The 19986-nt window shown below is 44.3% G+C and overlaps 1 protein-coding gene across 1 annotated transcript in view; it reads right to left on the reverse strand.

The window, feature by feature from the left end:
• The window catches only part of ADAM12 (ADAM metallopeptidase domain 12), a 465263-nt gene that overhangs the window by 20576 nt on the left and 424701 nt on the right, over nt 1-19986 (reverse strand). The window contains exons 18-21 of the mRNA XM_066601144.1: nt 16005-16113; nt 13805-13940; nt 6615-6717; nt 4648-4824 (exon numbers count right to left, since the gene is read on the reverse strand). Of these exons, the coding sequence (XP_066457241.1) occupies nt 4648-4824; nt 6615-6717; nt 13805-13940; nt 16005-16113 (525 nt within the window). The remainder of the gene's footprint in view (nt 1-4647; nt 4825-6614; nt 6718-13804; nt 13941-16004; nt 16114-19986) is intronic.

Raw genomic sequence — 19986 nt, forward strand, 5'->3', positions numbered from 1 at the left:
ACAGCGCCCGGAATACAGTATGTACGTCCCATTCATTAAACATGCAAATGTTATGGAATGGCTGTTCTAAATGCAAATGACACTCTTCTGCCTACATTCAGTAGAAGCCACTAATACGGCTTTAAAATGCGTACCTGCACCTTTAGAATAAGCGAGTCCAGCAGTCGTCAGAGAAAAAACACTCCTTTACTGTGTAACAACCCGAATCACTTAGTGTTTCGGACCACTTAACCCTGTCTGACGTCTGAAGACATTATGATTTAAGGCTGTACAGCTCTGATGTTGGAAGACGTCCGTCGGGGTTCTCTTACTGTATATTGCCAACCTCTCTCTCGTTGGAGCCTATCCAACGTGTCACCTCATGGCTTTAGCCAGCAGATAGCGCCGTTGTATAATGGCAGAAAAAGAGTAAGCCCCCTAGGAAAACCAGGATACAAATTGGATTGGACAGGGTTAAAAGTCCTTAGTCATAGCTATGACTAGGGACTTTTAAGGGGCCACTCCAGTGAAAACACATTTTTCCATCCCTGCCCCCCTAACTTAAATGCCTCTCCCACTCTGGAGGTCTCCTTAGTTTATTTCAGTCACTTCCATGCAGTGCATCCCCCTGTTTGATGCTTATCAGGCACTACCTTGTGAGCAAGAGATTTTAGTTTCACTTTCAAATCCATCCTATGATGCATCAGCACAGCTACACTAACGGCTATACCATTTCTTCCTGCAGGGTGGACAGTTTAATTATCATGGCCTTCTATATTCCCCCTAAATAAGCCACAAACCATAAGTATACAGTCAGGAGGATGAGCTGTGACCTCCTCTATTATACCTGTGTGGCAGGAGCTGTGGGATCATCATCATTAACTGTGTGTCACCCTTGCCGGTCGCGGCTGTTTTGCCAACACGTGGTCCCCGCTGATCTTTACCTCTGGAAGGGGAGTAATGACGACATGATACTAGCTCACGTAAGCTCTGCAGCTATTGACTGGGAGGCAGTGACCGGCTGCAGTGGTCACATGGCCATTTTGTTGGGAACTTCATCATTTCTGACTCCCTGCACCCAGAAGTGAACACCAGCAGGTACCAGGCACCAGCAAAACAGAAGAGACGGGGAAGTAGGGTAGGGCCACTTTCCCTTGCACTGCCAAGCCAACGGGGTATTTTCTTGAGCATGGTTCGGTTTGCATCTAGAATGCTGAGCTGTTGTGTTTATCCCTCTATAGGTTGTATGTTTAATTCTCTGTTCTCTCTGGTAGGTGTACACTAGTTGCTATGTGGTCTCTATACACGGAGAAACAACAGGTTCTGCTCCCTAACTCCTTATAACACACACAGAGACAAAACATAAACATGGAGGACATTAGAGAAATACAGAGCAGTGTAGATGTGATTCTAATAGCTGTAATTCACTTTGGGGTCTTTTACACAGAACGATGTATCGGGCGCAGATGCCCAACAGGTCATCTTGGCAATAATTGTTCCTATGCTTTTACACACGAACAAGCATCGCTCAGTGAGTGGCGGCAGAGCAGACCGGAGATCGTTTTGGCCCACCTGTCTCCATTCACAGTAAACATATATCGTTCAGAAACTGTTTGTTTTTATTAACGAATCCATCTACAAGATCTGTTAAAAAACAAAAACTGTGGTTTCCGTTTTAATTCCATTTAACCCCTTTAGTGGCACGCCCGGAAAATCTCTGGGGCTTGATGCACTAACCATGCAGTTAAACCCCGGAAGATTTCCGTGGACAGCTCTAGTGCTGAAATGCTGGTCAGGACATAACATTATTGTGCCACTGTACACTTTTGCTACCTCGAATTACCTCAGGAAAATCACTACCACTGAAGGGGTTAAGAGAAAAATGGATCTGTTCAAAATGGAAATCAGAATGTTGATGTGAGCGAGCCCTTCCTTCTCTACCTACCAAATGTATAGAAAGGGTTACTAGATGAAGGATGGGAGTAATGCCCATTTTACTATATAGGACCCAAATATTGTAATGGCAGCCCGATAGGGATGTGCAGTAAGGCCCATAGATGTCTATGGACAGAGGCGTAACTTGAAGCTCCTGGGCCCCAATGCAAAACCTGGAACGGGGCCCCCAACTATAATGCTTTATTCATAGTACTGTGCTCCCTATATGGAGAAGAGAGACCTTATGGGCCCCCCAAGGCTCCTGGGCCCGGGTGCAACCGCATCCCCTGCATCCTCTATAGTTACGCCCCTGTCTATGGGTATCATCTTATTGGCTCGGTACAACGCAAAAGTTGCATCTTACAGTTCTATAAACTAGTCAGTGAGAAAGTGGAGAAGTTGGAGCTCAGCAGCTTCTGCTCCTCAACAGCCATCAGTTTCTTGTCTTTTTATGCAGTTCTGTTGACACCTCATACATAAGTAATGCTCTTTGTTTTAGTCTGTAGACCCCGTCGTGGAGATAAACGGAGATTGAAGTCTTTACATTCTTTAATGCGGAGATTTCTGAGTCTTTTGTCCCATTTATGAATGTACAATGAAGACAAGTTTGGACCATATCTGTACGGTCTGCACTAAGACGGAAGTTATGAATTGCTGAAGTCTACGGGTGTCAGAACTGCTTAGTTTTTTATTCCTCAGGAATCTATCGGTAGTTCATCTCATTTTTGATATGCAGCTTAAAGGGAACCTACAGTTACAGAAAAAGAGAGAAAGATCTAATCGTGATTAAAGGGGTTTTCCGGGACGTTTGGAGCTTTCTGCTAGATAGTGATCTACAGTAGGTTGATGCAGGCAATAAATATTGATATAGGTAATCAAGAGATGATTGCTAGGGGTCTGCCACTCGAGATCCCTGGCACAGCTGTCAGAGTGGTCAGTGCTAGAAGCAGGTAGCCCTGTCAACAGGCCTTCTAACCATCCCAGATCCTGCAGGACAGTCTCAGTTTTTGGATTCTCTCCCACAGTCCTGCACCCTCCCTCACCTCCTATGTGCAGTTACCGAGGAATTAAGGACCTGCTATGATATCACAGTCACATGACCACCGCTGGTCCTTCATCATGTAGTTCATAGCTGTCTGCAAAGGAGGCAATAGAGGAACTCCCTTCACCCCTAGCTGACATATAGGGGGGAGGGGAGTGAAGAGAAATAATTCAAATGGAGGAGGGATGATTAGTGAGTAAAATGCTGGTGGTGGTGGTGGTGGGGAGTTCAACCTACTACAACTCCAAGCATGCCATCAGTCTGCAACTGTCAGGGCATGCTGGGAATTGTAGTTCTACCATCCCGGCCTGATTGCAGGTCTTCTGAGCTAAACTCTGAGCATCGTACATCTCTATGATGCTTAGAGTTCAGGTCAGGAGACCCGCAGTCAGTCCGGGACGCACTTCCGTATTATGGGCACAAAATAGAGGCCAAAATACGCCAGTGTGCCATCGGCGTTAGACTAAGACCACACTGTCCAGCTGGCTGCATATGGCCAAGCCACACCAACCATAGCAGCAGCCAATGGCCACATGATTACTAGGACGAGCCATAGTTTTCACTGGTACCATTTTAGACTTTTTGATCACTTTTTATTGTGTTTTTTCAGTGGTGGATAAATAGCAATTCTGGCATATTTTTTGTCACATCATTCACCTGCGGTATAACAGACATATTTTTATAGTGCAGCGATACCCAATATGTGTATTTTTATTTTTTCTTACTTTTATTTCCCTTTTTTTCTCGTCCCTCGAGTGGACTTGAAGATGCGATCATTCAATTACTAGTTTACTACACTGCACTACATATGTGCGTGTCCCAACCATCCTAGATTTGGTGGAACAGTCCCAGATTTGGACACTATTAGGGTGGATTCAGACGTCCGTATATCGGCTCGGTTTTCACGCAGAGCCGATATACGTCGCCCTCATCTGCAGGTGGGGGAGGATGGAAGAGCCAGGAGCAGGAACTGAGCTCCCGCCCCCTCTCTGCCGCCTCTCCGCCGCTCTGCACTATTTGCAATGAAAGGAGGCAGGGCGGGGCTAAGTGGCGAGAATTAGCCCTGCCCCCGTCCCACTTCTCCTCATTGCAAATAGTGCAGAGGGGCAGAGAGGAGGCAGAGAGGGGGTGGGAGCTCAGTTCCTGCTCCCGGCTCTTCCAGCCTCCCCCCTGCAGAGAGAGACGACGTATATCGGCTGGGCATGAAAACCGAGCCGATATACGGTCATGTGAATCCAGCCTTACTGTGAGAGAGTGATTGAACGGCAGTACTACAGGATACAGATGATGTGCCTCAGCATAAAGGGGTGTGGCCTAACCAAAAATGTGTGCGCTGTTCTAGTTGTCCCTCTTTTCAATGCAGCCAACATTGCAGTGGTCCCGTTTGGTACTATAGGCGCGGCTCCCATTGAATTTCCTGTGAGCGGTGTCTGCAAAACCAAGAAAAGCCACTATGCCACGGACAGCACTCTCTGCTTCCTGCACTGTCCATACCGACAGCAGTGCCATTCGTATGCATCTATGGCATATCCAATCGACATGCTATAAATGTATGAGATGATGCTCATGGTTTCATTACCTTTCCTTACATGTCTTTTGGCCGTGATGGTAATATTTAGGCATCTTTATGGCCACATGAGCCCGGTCTCACCCTATGTCTATATTAGCTCAGTATAGAAGTAAGTACATACCTGTACGCCTCGGAGAGATGGTTTTGCTGGCAGTGGTCGGGGAGGCATGTACTTCTGCGTGGGTTGAGGTGGACGTTGTGGCTGGTGGTGGATATGTGCCTGATGGGATTCAAGTATTCCTACTGGATGACTAATGTCAACCGGTTGATAACAATGCGATCTGTGTGGTTTCCCGTCCTGCAGATGACAAAGTTGTTAAAAGTCTCGTCTTACATTTGTAATTAGATACATAACGATCATACAGGACCATAACGGTTTTCTAGGACTTTGACATTGGTGGGCTTACTTCATGGCTGGCCTTAGCTCCATGCAAACTGTGTGGCTAAACAGAGAACTGGCCACCAGCTTGTAGGGGGCCCCCAGACGGATGTAGACTAGGGTTGATCACCACTCTTAAGTCCGCTCGGCCAGATGCTCTTCCTAGTCCGTGTGGCATCGACTTGTGGAACTACATGAAATCACCCTCCTACTGGCGCTCTCTCCACCTCTTTGATCTTCTGATGCGCCACTGTCAGCCCATCTATGCCCCCACAACACAATCACTTAGTACTGGTAGTGTATTTATGTTATGAGCTTGGTTCTAGCAGTGTATCTATATAATGACCTTGGTTCTCATACTGTATTTATGTGCCAAGCTTGGTTCTGGTGCTATACGTATGAATTGAGCTTGGTTCTGCTGCTGTATTGATGTACTGAGCTTGGTTATGGTGCTATACTTATGTATTGAGCTTGGTTATGGTGATGTATTTATGTTATGAGTTTGGTTCTGGTATTGTATGTGTGTTATGAGCTTGGTTCTGGTACTGTGTTTATATACTGATCTTGATTCTAGTGCTTTCTTTACGTTATGAGCATGGTTCCGTTGCTGTATTTATTCACTGAACTTTCCTAATGTGGTAACTCTGCTATCTTGTTGCTTTCTGCACAAGCAGAATATAGACAGACTGCCTATTAGTGCAATATATATCATATTTTCTTCTATGAGAGGGCATCAAAAAAATGATGCAGAGGGTGCCATTTACCTAAGGCCTCCACTGACCTACTCACGATAGTCCATCAATATCTGATCGGTGGGAGTCCGCCTCTATAACCCCCACTAATAAGCTGACTGAAGTGGCTGTGAGTTTTCTAGGCCTACAGTATTGATGGCCCATCCTTAACATAGGTAATCAATATTAGATCAGTAGGGTCAAACTCCCGACTTGTGTCTGTGTGCCGTCCGATGTGAGTTGCACCTGAGTTTCTCATGTGGATCTCGAACTTACTGCTAATGGGCACCTTATGGAGAAGACTCTGGGTTTGACTTATATCCCCAGTCATGTTTCAAGGCCTGTTTAAAGGTTGGATGTTGACCTATAGGAGGTCTGTCTTCCAATAGATGGTGCTGCAGGGGCATTACACCCTTTCCAGAATAGCATTGTGTGAATGTTGACAACTTTAAGGGGTATCTCGAAACATTTCGTTTTTTCCCCAAAAACTGTTCATAGATGCAAGACCAACCTAAATGATATATTCACCTCCCACAATTCCTTGACACTCTAGTTCCATGTGCAGAGCACCAGGTCATGTGATTGTGGCAGCTAATCAATGACTGAAGTGAGATGGTGATTTGCTGAAGCAGTCACATGACCCAGAGTTTGGTGATGTCATTATCAGCTTCCTGCACAAGCGGGAACCAAGTGCTGGCAGAACAGGAACAGTGGGGAAAGTGAGTGCATCATCTTTTATCCCAGTTCTGAGTCATAAACAACCTTTATGAAAAAAATTGTCCCAGATACCCTTGAAAATATAAAATTGCAATTTTTTTTCCACCGCGGATGAATGTTTCTAATTTGCCATTTCAATTTTGTTAGAGTCCAGAAGTCCCGTGGCGCCTCCACTTGCCCATGTATATAAGGTATATAATGCTTCCAGCACTTGGTTATTACATGACACCCAGCAGCAATAAGTATGGAGGTCACACTTACCTCCTGGACCTGCAAGGACTTGCTCAGCAGTTGTTTGCACAGCTTTGTGCTATATTCTTGATTAGCTTCATTTGAGCGGCCGGCTCTTGATGGACTCGCTGACCTGCAATATAAATAATTGAATACAACTAGAAGAGCTTCTCTCTGGAATGACACGGTGAAGGGGCTCTTCATTTTTATTCACCATAGCAAACAACGGGAGTAAAAAATGATCAAATACTCTTGCAGGACTGAAAATAAATATTGATTTTTTTTTTTATTTGGAAGCCACTAGCCTGGTAAATTAGCTTCTGCAATCTGTGGAAATAACACCCAGGAGACCGATCTAATGAATCCAGGGCTTGGCCAATAATGGCCTCAAACATGGAGGCTACAATTCACTTGAGTAGGTTTCCATCATCGCTGAAAATGTTACTGGAGCAATGCAAAAAAAAAAAGTTTTTGGATATTTTGTTTAGCCACAACTTTATCTAATGTTGCACATGGTTTGTCAAGTGGTTTGCATTTTAGAATGTAGCGCTTCTAGTTTAGCCTCTTATTCACACGGCCTTTTTTTTTTTTCATTTTTGTTTTTTCCTCTTCACTTTCAAAAAAGTATAACTTTTATTTCTCAATTGATCTAGCTGTCTGAATGATTGTTTTTCTTGGGATGAGTTATATTTTCCAACAATACTATTTAATGTAGCATGTAATGTAATGCAGTGGAGTGAAGTAGTGAGGCAGTTCTGCCGTCTTTTAGGAGGAGGGGAAGGGGTCTTGTTTTTATGGCATACATAGAGTGGCACAAATTACATGATGACTTTGTTCTATGGGTCAGTACGAGTAGGACGATACCAAATTTATATGGATTTGTTTTTTTTTTGCTGTACTACTGTTTTTTTTACATTTTTATGACAATTTTAGCCTAAAGTGATCAAAAAGTCACGAGAACAAAAATGGTAGCAGTAGAAACTATATGACATCCCGCAAAAGAACAAGCCCTTTCACAACTATAGGGCTCACACCCACTTGCGTTTTTTTAAACGCGATTGTCAATGGGACTTTCTAATGTTAAAAACGCATCGCAAGTTTGTCCTTTGCGATTTTTGTGTGATGCGTTTTTATGCGTATTTCCGCAGCGTAAAAACGGCCGGCCAGCAAAGATAACGCATACGGTGCGCATTCCGGTTGAGCGTTTTTACAACGGACAGAAAAGATAGTTCAGGAATAGAGATGAGCGAACGTGTTCTTAACGAACACTTACGCACCCGGACACCGGCTTTTCCGAGGACTTCCGTGTTCGCGCGTAAGTATTCGGGGGGCGCCGGGGGGCGGGGAGAGGCGCGGCGGCGCGGGCGGCAGCAGCGGGGAACAGGGGGGAGCCCTCTCTCTCTCCCTCTCCCCCCCACTCCCCGCCGCAACCCCCCGCGCTGCCACGGCGACCCCCGAACTTTTTTCGCCCGAACACGGAATTCCTCGTGAAGTTCGGTGTCCGGGCGAAAAGGGGCGGAGCCGAACACGTTCGCTCATCTCTATTCAGGAACTATCTTTCGGCCGGAATACGACGGCGGCTCCCATAGACTCCTATGGGAGCTGCCAGAGAGGGAAGGTGGGAGGGAGTTTAGCAGCGTGACAACTAAACTCCCACCCACATCCCTCCTCCTCTCTCCTCCCCCTTCATTTCTGGCAGCCGACAAGTGGCGGTAGCTTAGCACATTAGCTTCCGCCCCCCCCTTGCCGGGAGTGGAAAGTATATTTTATTGGAGACTGGGTGACCGAAAAAGCGCAATTCTGGCATTCTGACCTTTATAGATACCAAATTTTTTTTACTTTTAACGGTTTTTTAGTTATAAATAAAGGAAACGTTTTTTTCTAAGCTTTTCAGACCTTTTATTTTTTGTAATAATTAATACAAATTTTTTTTCTCATTTTTACTTTTTTTTTTTTTAACTTGCAATCGTTGGATCGCTCTTAATGCTATATCATAGTATTGTAATACACCGTGTTTTGTCAGGCAGTCTATTAAGATGTGCCACAGGCATGGTAGCCCTAGGCTGCCATGGCAACCAAACTGCACCTCGCAATCTCATCGCAGGGGGCTGTTTGGGACTCCCGAACACCAACCGGGACATTTAAAAACTGCTGAATTGATAGAGGCATTTAATGGGTTATCCGTGGCTGTTGTGGGTAGGTGTCAGCTGTCAAAGACAGCCAGCAACTGCCGTGTATGGAGGGGGGTCAGCTCTCAATCTCGCTTTCTACACACTACCCAAGCCCAGGATGTAACTGTACGCCTTGGTGCGTGAAGGGGTTAAAGATACTTTCCAGGCTGATCCCCAGCATAGGGCATCAATAGCAGATCAGTGGTGGTCCAATGCTCAGGTCCCCTGACGATCAGCTGATGAGGAGCTGCTGCACACAGCTGGAAGGCTCAGATCGCCGTCTGTAATGCAGTAAACTGGTTTGGTCTTACAGCTCTCTCCCATTAGATGGTGTTCTGAGCGTTGGGGCCATCTGCAACAGCCGCTCATCAGGTGATTGGCAAGGGTTCTGAGCTGCGGAACCCTACTGATCTCGTTACGATAGGTCATCTACAGTTTTAGCCTAAAAAATGTCTGTACTTGCCGTTCAACGAGAGAAAATCTAATTCTTCCTCTTAATTGCAAATTAAGTATCAGATAATAACTTATAGCTCATGACTTTGGATGTAGACATGGGTCATTTTCCTGAGGGGACACGAATTTTCATCTAAAGTCCCCGTGTCGGTGACCTACAATTGGATCAATGTCCTGGAGCAGACAAAAAAGAGGCTGAGACCTCAACATTACAGAGAAGCTTTGGAGTCTTCTGTAGGTTCTTAGAATTAAGGAATTGCTGCAAACCAACATGAAGGAAAAAATACTCTACCGAGTATCAAGGTTTATATCAATCTCCAGTTCAGAGTGCCAAATAAATCCATTTAATTCCAATCGACGATGTAAGAAAGCAAAATGTAAAAATGAGAAATGCTGTAGCTAACGGTTCTAGACCAGGACGTCATTGTTGTGGTGTCCCCCAGATCTTCACGAGGGGCGGCATGTCATCCAAGTGAACTAGATTCAGTAGGCTGCGGAACCAATGCTCATGTACTGTACTTAGTGATGGAGCTTTTTTGCTTTTTTCCATTTTTGTTTTTTCCTACTCCCTTTTAAAAAATCGTAGCTCCTTTATTTATCCATCGACGTCGCTGTATGAGGGCTTGTTTTTTGTGGGATGAGTTGTATTTTTCAATGGCACTATTTATTGTACCATATAATTCACTGAAAAACTTTTTAAAAATTCTTGGCGGAGAGAAATGGAAAAAAAACCGACATCCCACCATCTTTCGGTGCGTCCTGTTTCTACAGCACACAAATTGCAACAAAAACAACCTGATATTTTTATTCTATGGGTCAGTACGATTGCTACGATACCAAACTTGTATAGTACTTTTTTTGCTGTAGTACTTTTATTTTTTTTTTTTAAGATATTTAATTTTTTTCAATTATTTTCTGCGGTCATTTTGTGCGCGTAATACCTTTTTTATTTTTTCGTCAACGTAGTTGAGCAAGGGCTCATTTTTTGCGGGATGTCCTGAAGTTTCCGATAGTATCAATTTGGAATACATATGACTTTTTGATCACTTTTTATTGTGTTTTTTCTGGGAGACAGGGTAACTAAAAAAGTGTATTTCTGGCGTTCTTTATTTTTTTTTTTCACACGATGTTCACCGTGCGGGAAAAAAAATGCACTACTTTGATAGATCGGAATTTTACGGACGCGGCGATATCAAATACATATTTTTATTTTATGATTTTGATTTTTTATTAATGGATATGGCAAAAGGGGGGTGATTTAAACTTTTATAACTTTTTTTTTTTTTTAGCAATTAAAAAAACTTTATTGATCTTTTTTTTAACTTTACTTTGAAGTCCCCCTGGGGGACTTTAACATGCGATGCTTTGATCGCTCCTGCAGTATGACGTAATGCTATAGCATTACGTCATACTGCTTTTTTACAGGCAGTCTATGAAGCCACCCTGTGTGGATGGCTTGATAGGCAGTCTGCTAAGGCAGCCCTGGGGCCATTCATTAGGCCCCCGGCTGCCGTGACACCTGCACGGCTCCCCCGATCTGACCGCGGGGGGGCCGTCGGGGGATTTAAATGCCGCTGTCAGAATTGACAGCGGCATTTAAAGGGTTAATAGCCGCGATCGGCCGAACGGCCGAGCGCAGCTATTGCCCGCGGGTGTCAGCTGTAATAAACAGCTGATGCCCGCGCTGTATGGAGGGAGATAGCGGCGCTACCTCCCTCCATACACGTTCTGCAACAGCAGGACGTAGTTTCCCGATGGGGCGGTCGTTAAGGGGTTAAAGAACTCAGAGTCAGCAGATGGGGTCCCCCACTTGGGACCCTCATCCATTGCCCAGGATCATGATACTCCTGTCCCAGCAGAACCGATCTACAACATTCATGAGGACAATAGTGCAGACAGAAATGGGAAGTTATAAATTACTTTGTTTCTAGAGGCACAAATGTCAGAACTGTGGGAAAAGTTGGGTTGACTGACTGGGGACACAGTAGCTGGTACTGGAGATGACATGGCAATTATGCGGGGGTGGGGGATTGGAATGGTTGCATACTAAGGGTAATGTGGCTGGTACTAGCACTGGCAGGGCTATATACATCTCTCCTTTGGCACGTATAGGAAGGTATGGAGAGATCTTGCCATCACTATGGTTTGGCTGGTCAGAAAAATAAACCTACCAGCCTACAATATGCTTAAAGGGGTTGTCCCGCGGCAGCAAGTGGGTCTATACACTTCTGTATGGCCATATTATTGCACTTTGTAATATACATTGTGCATTAATTATGAGCCATACAGAAGTTATAAAAAGTTTTATACTTACCTGCTCCGTTGCTGGCGTCCTCGTCTCCATGGTGCCGACTAATTTTCGCCCTCCGATGGCCAAATTAGCCGCGCTTGCGCAGTCCGGGTCTTCTCCTGTCTTCTATGGAGCCGCTCGTGCAGAATGCAGGCTCCGTGTAGCTCCGCCCCGTCACGTGCCGATTCCAGCCAATCAGGAGGCTGGAATCGGCAATGGACCGCACAGAAGAGCTGCGGTCCACGGAGACAGAGGATCCCGGCGGCCATCTTCAGCGGTAAGTATTGAAGTCACCGGAGCGCGGGGATTAAGGTAAGCGCTCCGGTAAGCTTTCTTTACCTCCCTGCATCGGGGTTGTCTCGCGCCGACCGGGAGGGGGGTTGAAAAAAAAAAAACCCGTTTCGGCGCGGGACAACCCCTTTAATTCAACAGACCCAAAAAAGGATAAAACTGCCAGTAGACTTTAGATATATGTTGGAGGAAATCCGGCAAACTGGTCGAATGACTGGAAAAATAGATTGAGTTAAGTCTACTGTCAGTGAAGGAGCTCCTGGGTGGATTTTGGGCCCTCAAGCAGGATGGGGAACTAACTTCCAAAGACAACCCATCTCTGGGTTCGGATGGGCACAGGCTCCTCATGGTTTGGCTGTGGGCTATTGTGGAGTTGTATGGGTCAGAGAAAGGCGATACAGAACAGTCTGGAAATGCTGCCTAACCAGTTGAACACCTAACTGGCAGTCGGCGTGTAGAGTCACAGAAAAAAACCCAACAAGATTGGTAAATGGCACAACCTTCCAATAAATCAAGCAGGAGACGATAAGATGAATCCAAGCAGTGAAACCGGTAATTCAACATGTTTCAAGGCTACAAGCCTCTTCCTCGGTGATACTGGGATGTCTACATTTTGGAGATGATCTCTTCATTTAGCCATATCTAAGGGGCAAGAACAAGCATGAGGCGCAAATTAACCGAATGTCTGGCCTCCAGCTATTTAGATAAGCGCATCCCAGGATTACTAAGGAAGAGGCTTATAGCCTCAAAATGTGTTTAAATGCTGGCTTCACAATTAATAGAGAAGTTAGATTTATCTTTCCGCCCCCAGCTAAATTTATTTGAGGGTTGCGTCATTTGTCAGTCTTTTTAGTTTTTATCCCAGTGTGAACTCAGCTTAAGCGGTCGGGTAGCTGCGTGAGCATGACTGGGTCAGAATAGGTTTTTATCTACAAAATGCCATCAAGAATGTTTCCATTCACTAAAAAAAAAGAATTACTACACAGAATATAGAAAATTGTAGAAAGTGGATAATGGGAGAGCCGAAGGGAACATGGACGGGAACATAGTCACACCCTAGGGGGCACAAAGTCTCCACTGCCACATAAGGCACCTGTATTGTAAATGGCACATGGTAGGTGGGGACCCTCTTACAGATTGAGGCTCAGGGGCTTTACGTTTTCCTCCAGAACCCGTAATGACAACTGATATCTGTTTGTAATTATCCTGGTAACCAAGCAGCAACATTTTCACCGATATTTGCTTGGATACATTGCAAATAAAGAAAACAAACAGCAGTTTGCTATACTTCTGAAGGGGAAGTATCACCTCTTACGAGAAAACCTGTCGTAACATATGTTGTTGCCTGCTGAATAAAATGTGCCTATAAGTCTGCCTTCTGTGCTGTCTTCCTATTGTAATTTAATTACTACTTCTTACTTTTGCAGACAAAGCCTGGTGCACGGTGCCTGTATGGCGGTGTATGGAGTCCCAGCAGATTTTGTGTCTGTAGACCAGTGCAAGATAAAGCTTGGGTGCCTATGGGGAGGGGGGGGGGGGGTTACCTGGGAGGCAGCTTCATGTTAAAGGGGTTATCCCACTTCTAGCTGTTTTGCTGCAGGAAGCAGACAGCTCCGTATATTACACAGTGGCTTGGGTTGGTACTGCAGTCAAAGTTCTATTCACTTCAATAGGACTCCGTCTATAGTACCAACTCGGGGCGTCTGCAGAGCCGTCTGCTTCCTCAACCAAAACAGCTAGAAGTGAGATAATCCCTTTAATGTTTTAGTGGAAAGAGGGACCGCCATAATTACTGGATGTGGGATATCCCCCAAAATTAAGACCCTGTGCCTCTTTTGGAGCAAAAATCAATATAAGACAGGGTCTTATTTTTAGGGAAACATGGTAAATGTTGGCTTTGGAAGTGAGGGAGAAGGTTGCCGTGCCTATTGTGGAAGTGGGAGGACAAATGTGACTACTGGGCAAAAGGGGATTACTGGGCATTTTGGAAGGATGGATCCATTATGGTTACTTACCTTGATTTTTCAGTGGTGATATTCTTATTTGCAAAAATCCACCTAAATACAGTCCTTCTTTTGAGGTATGTGATGAAGGCAGCAGCCGCAATGAAGAAGATGGTCACCAACACTCCGGTCACTAAACTTCTCTTATCTGTGGAACAAATGTTGCGTGATCATTAACAGGCTAGCTGACATTTTATGCAGAATTTGTTTTTGGAGCCGTTTTCCCCGTCATAAGTGATAAACTATATACATTGCACTGATAGGCAGGCTACCTGTATTCTGATTATGCAAAAAGTGGCAGGAGAGCGGCATACCCATACCAGAAACGAGCTCAGTACACAAATACAGCACCAAAACCAAGCCCATAGCATAAATAAATCACCAGGACCAATTGTTCATAACATAAATGGAGCACCAGAACCAAGTTCAGTACAAAAATACAGCTCCAGAACCAAGCTCATCAAGTAAATACAGCACCATAACCAAGCACATAAGATAAATACAGCACCACAACCAAACTCAGTATGTAGATAGAGTAGCAGAACTAAGCAATTGCATTGTGGGGATGCCGATGAGCTGACATTGGCCCCCTCAGAACATCAGAAAGGAGGACACAGAGCCAGGAGGAGGACGATTCATCTATCTTCACAAGACACTGCCCGCGAAGGAAGATGATCATATGGCCAGGCAGAGCTAATGGGTATAAACTTCCCCAGCCTACATCCTCTTGGTGCCCCACCTACAAGTTGGAGGCTACAGCCTTGTGTGACCACATGGGTCTACATAGCTAGGGCTGACTATGATCATTAGTATACATGTTCCTAAAAATGTATATTCCACCCTACTGAATGAAGGATGAAGATGGACCTACAAACTGTGATCTTCTGAGCAGATCATAGGACCATCATTTAGTATCACCAGTCAAAGCCGACTCAGTCAAAATGGGCTCCCTGCCTACGCAATACTCGGTATGACATACAGCAGGTCTACTTAGATCTTCAAGGCCCGTCAAAACCAGTGAACCTTGACATCTTTCCAGCTCAGCAACCTGCAAGAATATGATCGGGTCCAATAGTTTTATTAGCAGTCTTATTCATCAATGTGGTGTTCAAAATATTATCAGTCTATGTTTTATGTAAATAATCGGAAGGCAGTATTAGTTGGAGCAGCAGTGTAGCCATAAGGGTGCAGACGTAGCAGTTGCATCTGAGCCCTGGAGCTTGAGGGGGTGGAAAGGTCCAAATAAAACATCAGTATTGTAAATGGGACATGGTAAATGCAGTGCTCTGTTATAAATTTTGCATTGGGGATCATTAGTCAAACATGGTATAAAAGCTTCACCCAACTATAAAGAACCAATGAATGTTCAGACAACTACTATCAGACCTGATGACCCTCATACGATGAACTGGCCAAACAGCTACGTCTTTACATTAGAGAAACTGGAGATGACCAATTGCTAGACATCTATGTTTCTCAAAACCATGACCAGTCGTAGGCACAGGGCGCCGGCCACCCGTTAGTAGGGGGTTGCACCAGGCAGATGTAGGCAAAACCTCATTAGCTCTACCTGGTCAGATGTTTTCTCGCGTGGAAGCATCTTGTGGAGTTAAGTGAATCCTCCTCCTGGGTCTGCCTCCTTGTCTCTAATGTTCTGAGGCGACACTTTCAGCCCATCAGCTCCCCTGCAACACAATTGCTTAGTCCTGCTTCTGTATTTATGTGATGAGCTTGGTTCTAAAGCTTCATTTATGTTATATACTTGGTCCTGGTAGTGTATCCATGTACTAAGTATGCTTTGTGCTGTGTTTTGTTATAAGCTTAGTTATGGTTCTGTGTTTATGTACTAAGCTTGGTTCTGGGGCTGTATTTATGTTATGAACTTGGTTCCGGTACAGTACTCACTGAGCTGTTCTGTGTGGCTATGCTGCTAACTTGCTTTCTGCATAATCAAAATACAGGCATACTGCCTATTAGTGCAATATATATAATATTTTTTGTATAATGGGGGTGCCGAAAAACATTCTGCACAGGAATACATCTAACCTAAGGTTGGCACTGCTCCCAACAGCAAATTCTGAGGGGCAGTCTGGAAGCTTCCATAGAGATTAGATTTCTATGGAGCTTCCTGAAATCGATTGGCCCTATCACCAAAAATCTATTGTCTTTGGGTAGTTTCAGTTTAAACATATATAGCACAAAAGTCACGTACCTGAAACTCTCATGGGTCCACTATCCACGCTACCGCCATAACCTGGCTTGTCGCAATATGGAGGTGACCATTCAACTTCACAATGACAATTCTTCTTATTATTGCAAACCTTGAAAATGCAAACAAGTCCAGATATTACTATTAACGTTGATGGGGGGTTTCAGTGGCACATAAACATATCCTTATGTTGTTTTAGACTTCAAAACCTTTGCATAATGCCTTTGCCCTCTTAGAGTACCAAATCGTCTGGAGATAAGAAGAGCAGTTAGGGATCTGAAGCATTATGAAAAAAAGGTTTAGTGCCGTGTTAGCCAGTGGAGTAAAGTGTGATTGTTCCCAGTAAGAGAAACCAAGTAATCTTGTAGATATGATACCTTTTAATGGCCAACAAAAATACATGATGTTTTAGCGAGCTTTTGGGTTCTTGAAACTAGTTTGGATGGCACACAAATATAACATACAGATGCAGAGGGGAAGCGGGACACCCCTCTTGATCTAAATAAATGTTCAAACACAAGACAACCTGAACAAAGAGATAAATACTAAATCAGTCCAGTGAGCTGAGGAATGTGACAGTTTTATGATGTCTGTTATCTCTACTGCACACAGAAGAAGATGGAAATACTATCTCTGTAGCATCACCTATTGGATGGCAACATACTTACAATCAATTTCTGAATTTTTATGAAAAAAAGAACAAAAACCCAAACAAACAATGACTGGGAAGAAGACACCCGTCTTGAGCTCCTTCAAACCATTTATATTCTCCACTGAATAGAATCCTGAGCTGAGATTCATTCCATTCTTGAGGGTATCAAACATGGCCATAAACATATACTCCCAAATTCTTCTGTGACGCTGTGATTTGAAGTTGCCCTTCAGTATGATAACTCCCATCTGCTCTAGGTTGTGTCCGTGATCACAAAGATGTTTTGCCACAGGTAATTCCGTCTTTTTCTATCCAACTGAGTGGCGATAAGATCTCATCCTGGCTCTCAGTTTTTGTCCTGTTTTCCTGATATAAAGCCCCCCGGATCAAGTACACAACATTGAATGTGGAACATATGACTGTCCCAGGGATCGTATAGTCCTGAGGTATTGGGGATCTGTATTCCTGTCCTCAGTCAGTACATGTGAGCAGGTATTGCAGCTCCTCACATTACGGGAATAAGTTCCTTTTTGTGTGTCCGAGGGCAATGCACTCCTGATAACGTTTCTCAAATTAGGAGGTTGCCTGTAACATAGCAGGGAAGGATCCGGGAATATGGTTGTCAGACGGTCATCCTTCTGTAGGGTATGATGGAGTTTCTTTGCAGTCTTCCTTAGTACCTCCAGCTGTGAATTGGAGGTCACTACTAGAGGTACACGATTGTTTCTTTCCTTCTCCTTGTATTGGAGTAGTTGATTTCTGGGTATCCTGGTGGCTCTGCTGATTCCTGGGTATCCTGGTGGCTCTGGTGATTTGCTCATCAATTGAGGTGGGATGGTAGCCCCGGTTTAAAAATGTCCTTTTAAGATGGTATAGATGTTCCTCTCTGTCTGTTGGGTTGGAGCAGATCTGGTTGTATCTGGTGTCCTTGCTCTAGACGATGGGCTTTTTAATGTGCTTAGGATGGGAACTGTCCCATCTGAGGTATGTGGGTCGATCAATCTGTTTCTGGTATAGGGATGCCTGCATTGAGTTGTTTGAAATTTTTATGATGCTCTCCAAGAGGTTGATTTCTGCATACGAGTAGCTTAATGTCAGGTTTATGGTGGGGTGGAATGCATTGAATCTCTCATTTTATTAGTTCTTGTTTAGTGTTGGTCCAAATGATTATGATGTCATCAATGTAGTGGAAGTAGGCCAACGGTTTGCTGGAGCAGGAGGCCAGAAAGTCACTCTCCAGTTTTGCCATGAAAAGGTTGGCATATTGCGGCCCCATTTTACTGCCCATGGCAGTTCCGTTGAGTTGCAAGAATATTTTTTCCCAAAGGAGAAATAATTGTGTATGAGGATAAACATTGTGAGTTGTAACACGGATTCAGAGGCAACCCCATTGGCCTCAAGGTGCACCTGGCAGGCGGTCAGTCCATCTTCATATGGGATGTTGGAGTCTAAGGACTCCATATCCATTGTGAGCATGCACGGTATCAGCAATTGGCACTTGATTATCTGTGTGGCACAATCTAGAACCAATCTAGGACTTCTGGTAGGACAAGTCTTAGGAACCCAAGGACCACCTCACTAACTCCATAATGTAGGGAAGGTATGGAATAACAGTTTACTCCTTTAGACAGGATGCTATAAGTGCACAGTGTGCAAAATTCTTGACTATACTATTATCATTACTATATGAATTTGTGAAGGGGCTTCTTTGTAGCTCTGCCAAATTCTATCACAAGACAGTACAATAAGACATATAATGTATTCAGGTCAGCAGTAGCTATCTTTGGTGGTCATCCATGCAAAAGTTCATGGCTTATGAATTCTCAATAAATGCAGATTTTTACTCCTAGCCTGCAGGCTCAAGATTCAACTGCCATGGTGGACATCCATGAAAGAGGTCATGGCTTACACATTTCCAATGAATGCAGATTCTTATTTACAGCCTGCAGGCTTAAGAGTCAACTGGCTTGGTCGCATTCCCATCTACATGTTGTATATACCCTCGGCACTATTTCAGTGGTCAGACAGTCACAGGTTGGGAGTGAAAATGTCAATACAAGATGGAAAGGTATAGGTTGCGAATCATTGGGTTACCCAGATAAAGTGTTGGTCATATGCCCCTTCTGGGACTGTGAACACTGATATATGATGTTTTATTCTCAGACTCTTCCAACATCATTGGACGAACAGGAAAAAATTATCAACATTCAGACTTTTCTACCTCTGAAAGTAATAATTTTAACATTATAATATGGAAATGTTAATAAAGGTTTGCTCAAGAAAATGAACCTGACTTAGAATATCACCGTGGTTTAATTTAATACCATATTTGATAACTGCTGATACAAATACCTCATTTGCTCTATTGTAAGCCTGAGCACATTCTTAACAGAACAAAAGTATCAGAAGAGGCTCCTTCATACACTGGATTATCAGTCATGTCTAAACGTCTTTTGAGAAAGTTCGGATAAGTTTTTCGACTGTTCAAGGTGTTAAGGGGCGATTCCACCCTAATGCAAAACTCTTGTGGTGTAGACTGTGCCGTGTGAATGGTCTATGGTGACCGTTTTACAAAACAGTCGTCACTTCTTATGTAGGGAGTTCTCCCTCCCTACATACAGTTTAGATGTAGCACCTAAATAGTCATTTCTATCAACCATGTTTTAGATTAGAAGATGTTTTGGATGTTGGAAAGTCAATAGAGAAGAGAACCTTCCAACATTTCTTCATCTCTAGCTCCACTTTGAACATGAAGAGGCCTCATCTTCAATATGCAATGCCGTTTTTTGGCTCCACACTGTAAGGATATAGAACAGCTGCAGAAGGTTCAAAGACTGGTGACTAGTTTAATACCTGCGATCAGCTTAGAAAAAAGACTAGTAATGAACAAACTTTACGATTCGGCTGGCCCGTAAATTTCGGCAAAAAGCTTGGTTCAGTCAAATTAGTTTGAACTAAACCAGAACTTCGTCAATACCCATAAAAATGGTGTATAACACGGTCTAAAAGTCATGAAAGCCCTGTATAACACTCTTAGGTCACCTAGGAATGCATTTAGGTACTTTGGAGCTCTTTTAGGCCGCCTGCAGACGGCCGGGTCGGATCCGGCTGCGAGAATTCTCGCAGCGGGGCCCGACCCGAGCGCCTGCAGAGAGCAGCGCGTACTTACCCGCGCCCCGCAGCTCCGGCTCCGGCGGCCGGTGAGTAGCTTTTCCCGAGCGAGCCCCGCACAGAAATAGAACATGCTGCGGTTTGTTTGCCGTGCGAGATATCGCACGGACAAACCGCGGCCATCTGCATAGGATTGCGTTTGCTAACGCAATACTATGGCAG

The sequence above is a fragment of the Eleutherodactylus coqui genome, chromosome 4, assembly GCF_035609145.1.
Source record: "Eleutherodactylus coqui strain aEleCoq1 chromosome 4, aEleCoq1.hap1, whole genome shotgun sequence".
In the NCBI taxonomy this organism is placed as follows: Eukaryota; Metazoa; Chordata; class Amphibia; order Anura; family Eleutherodactylidae; genus Eleutherodactylus; species Eleutherodactylus coqui.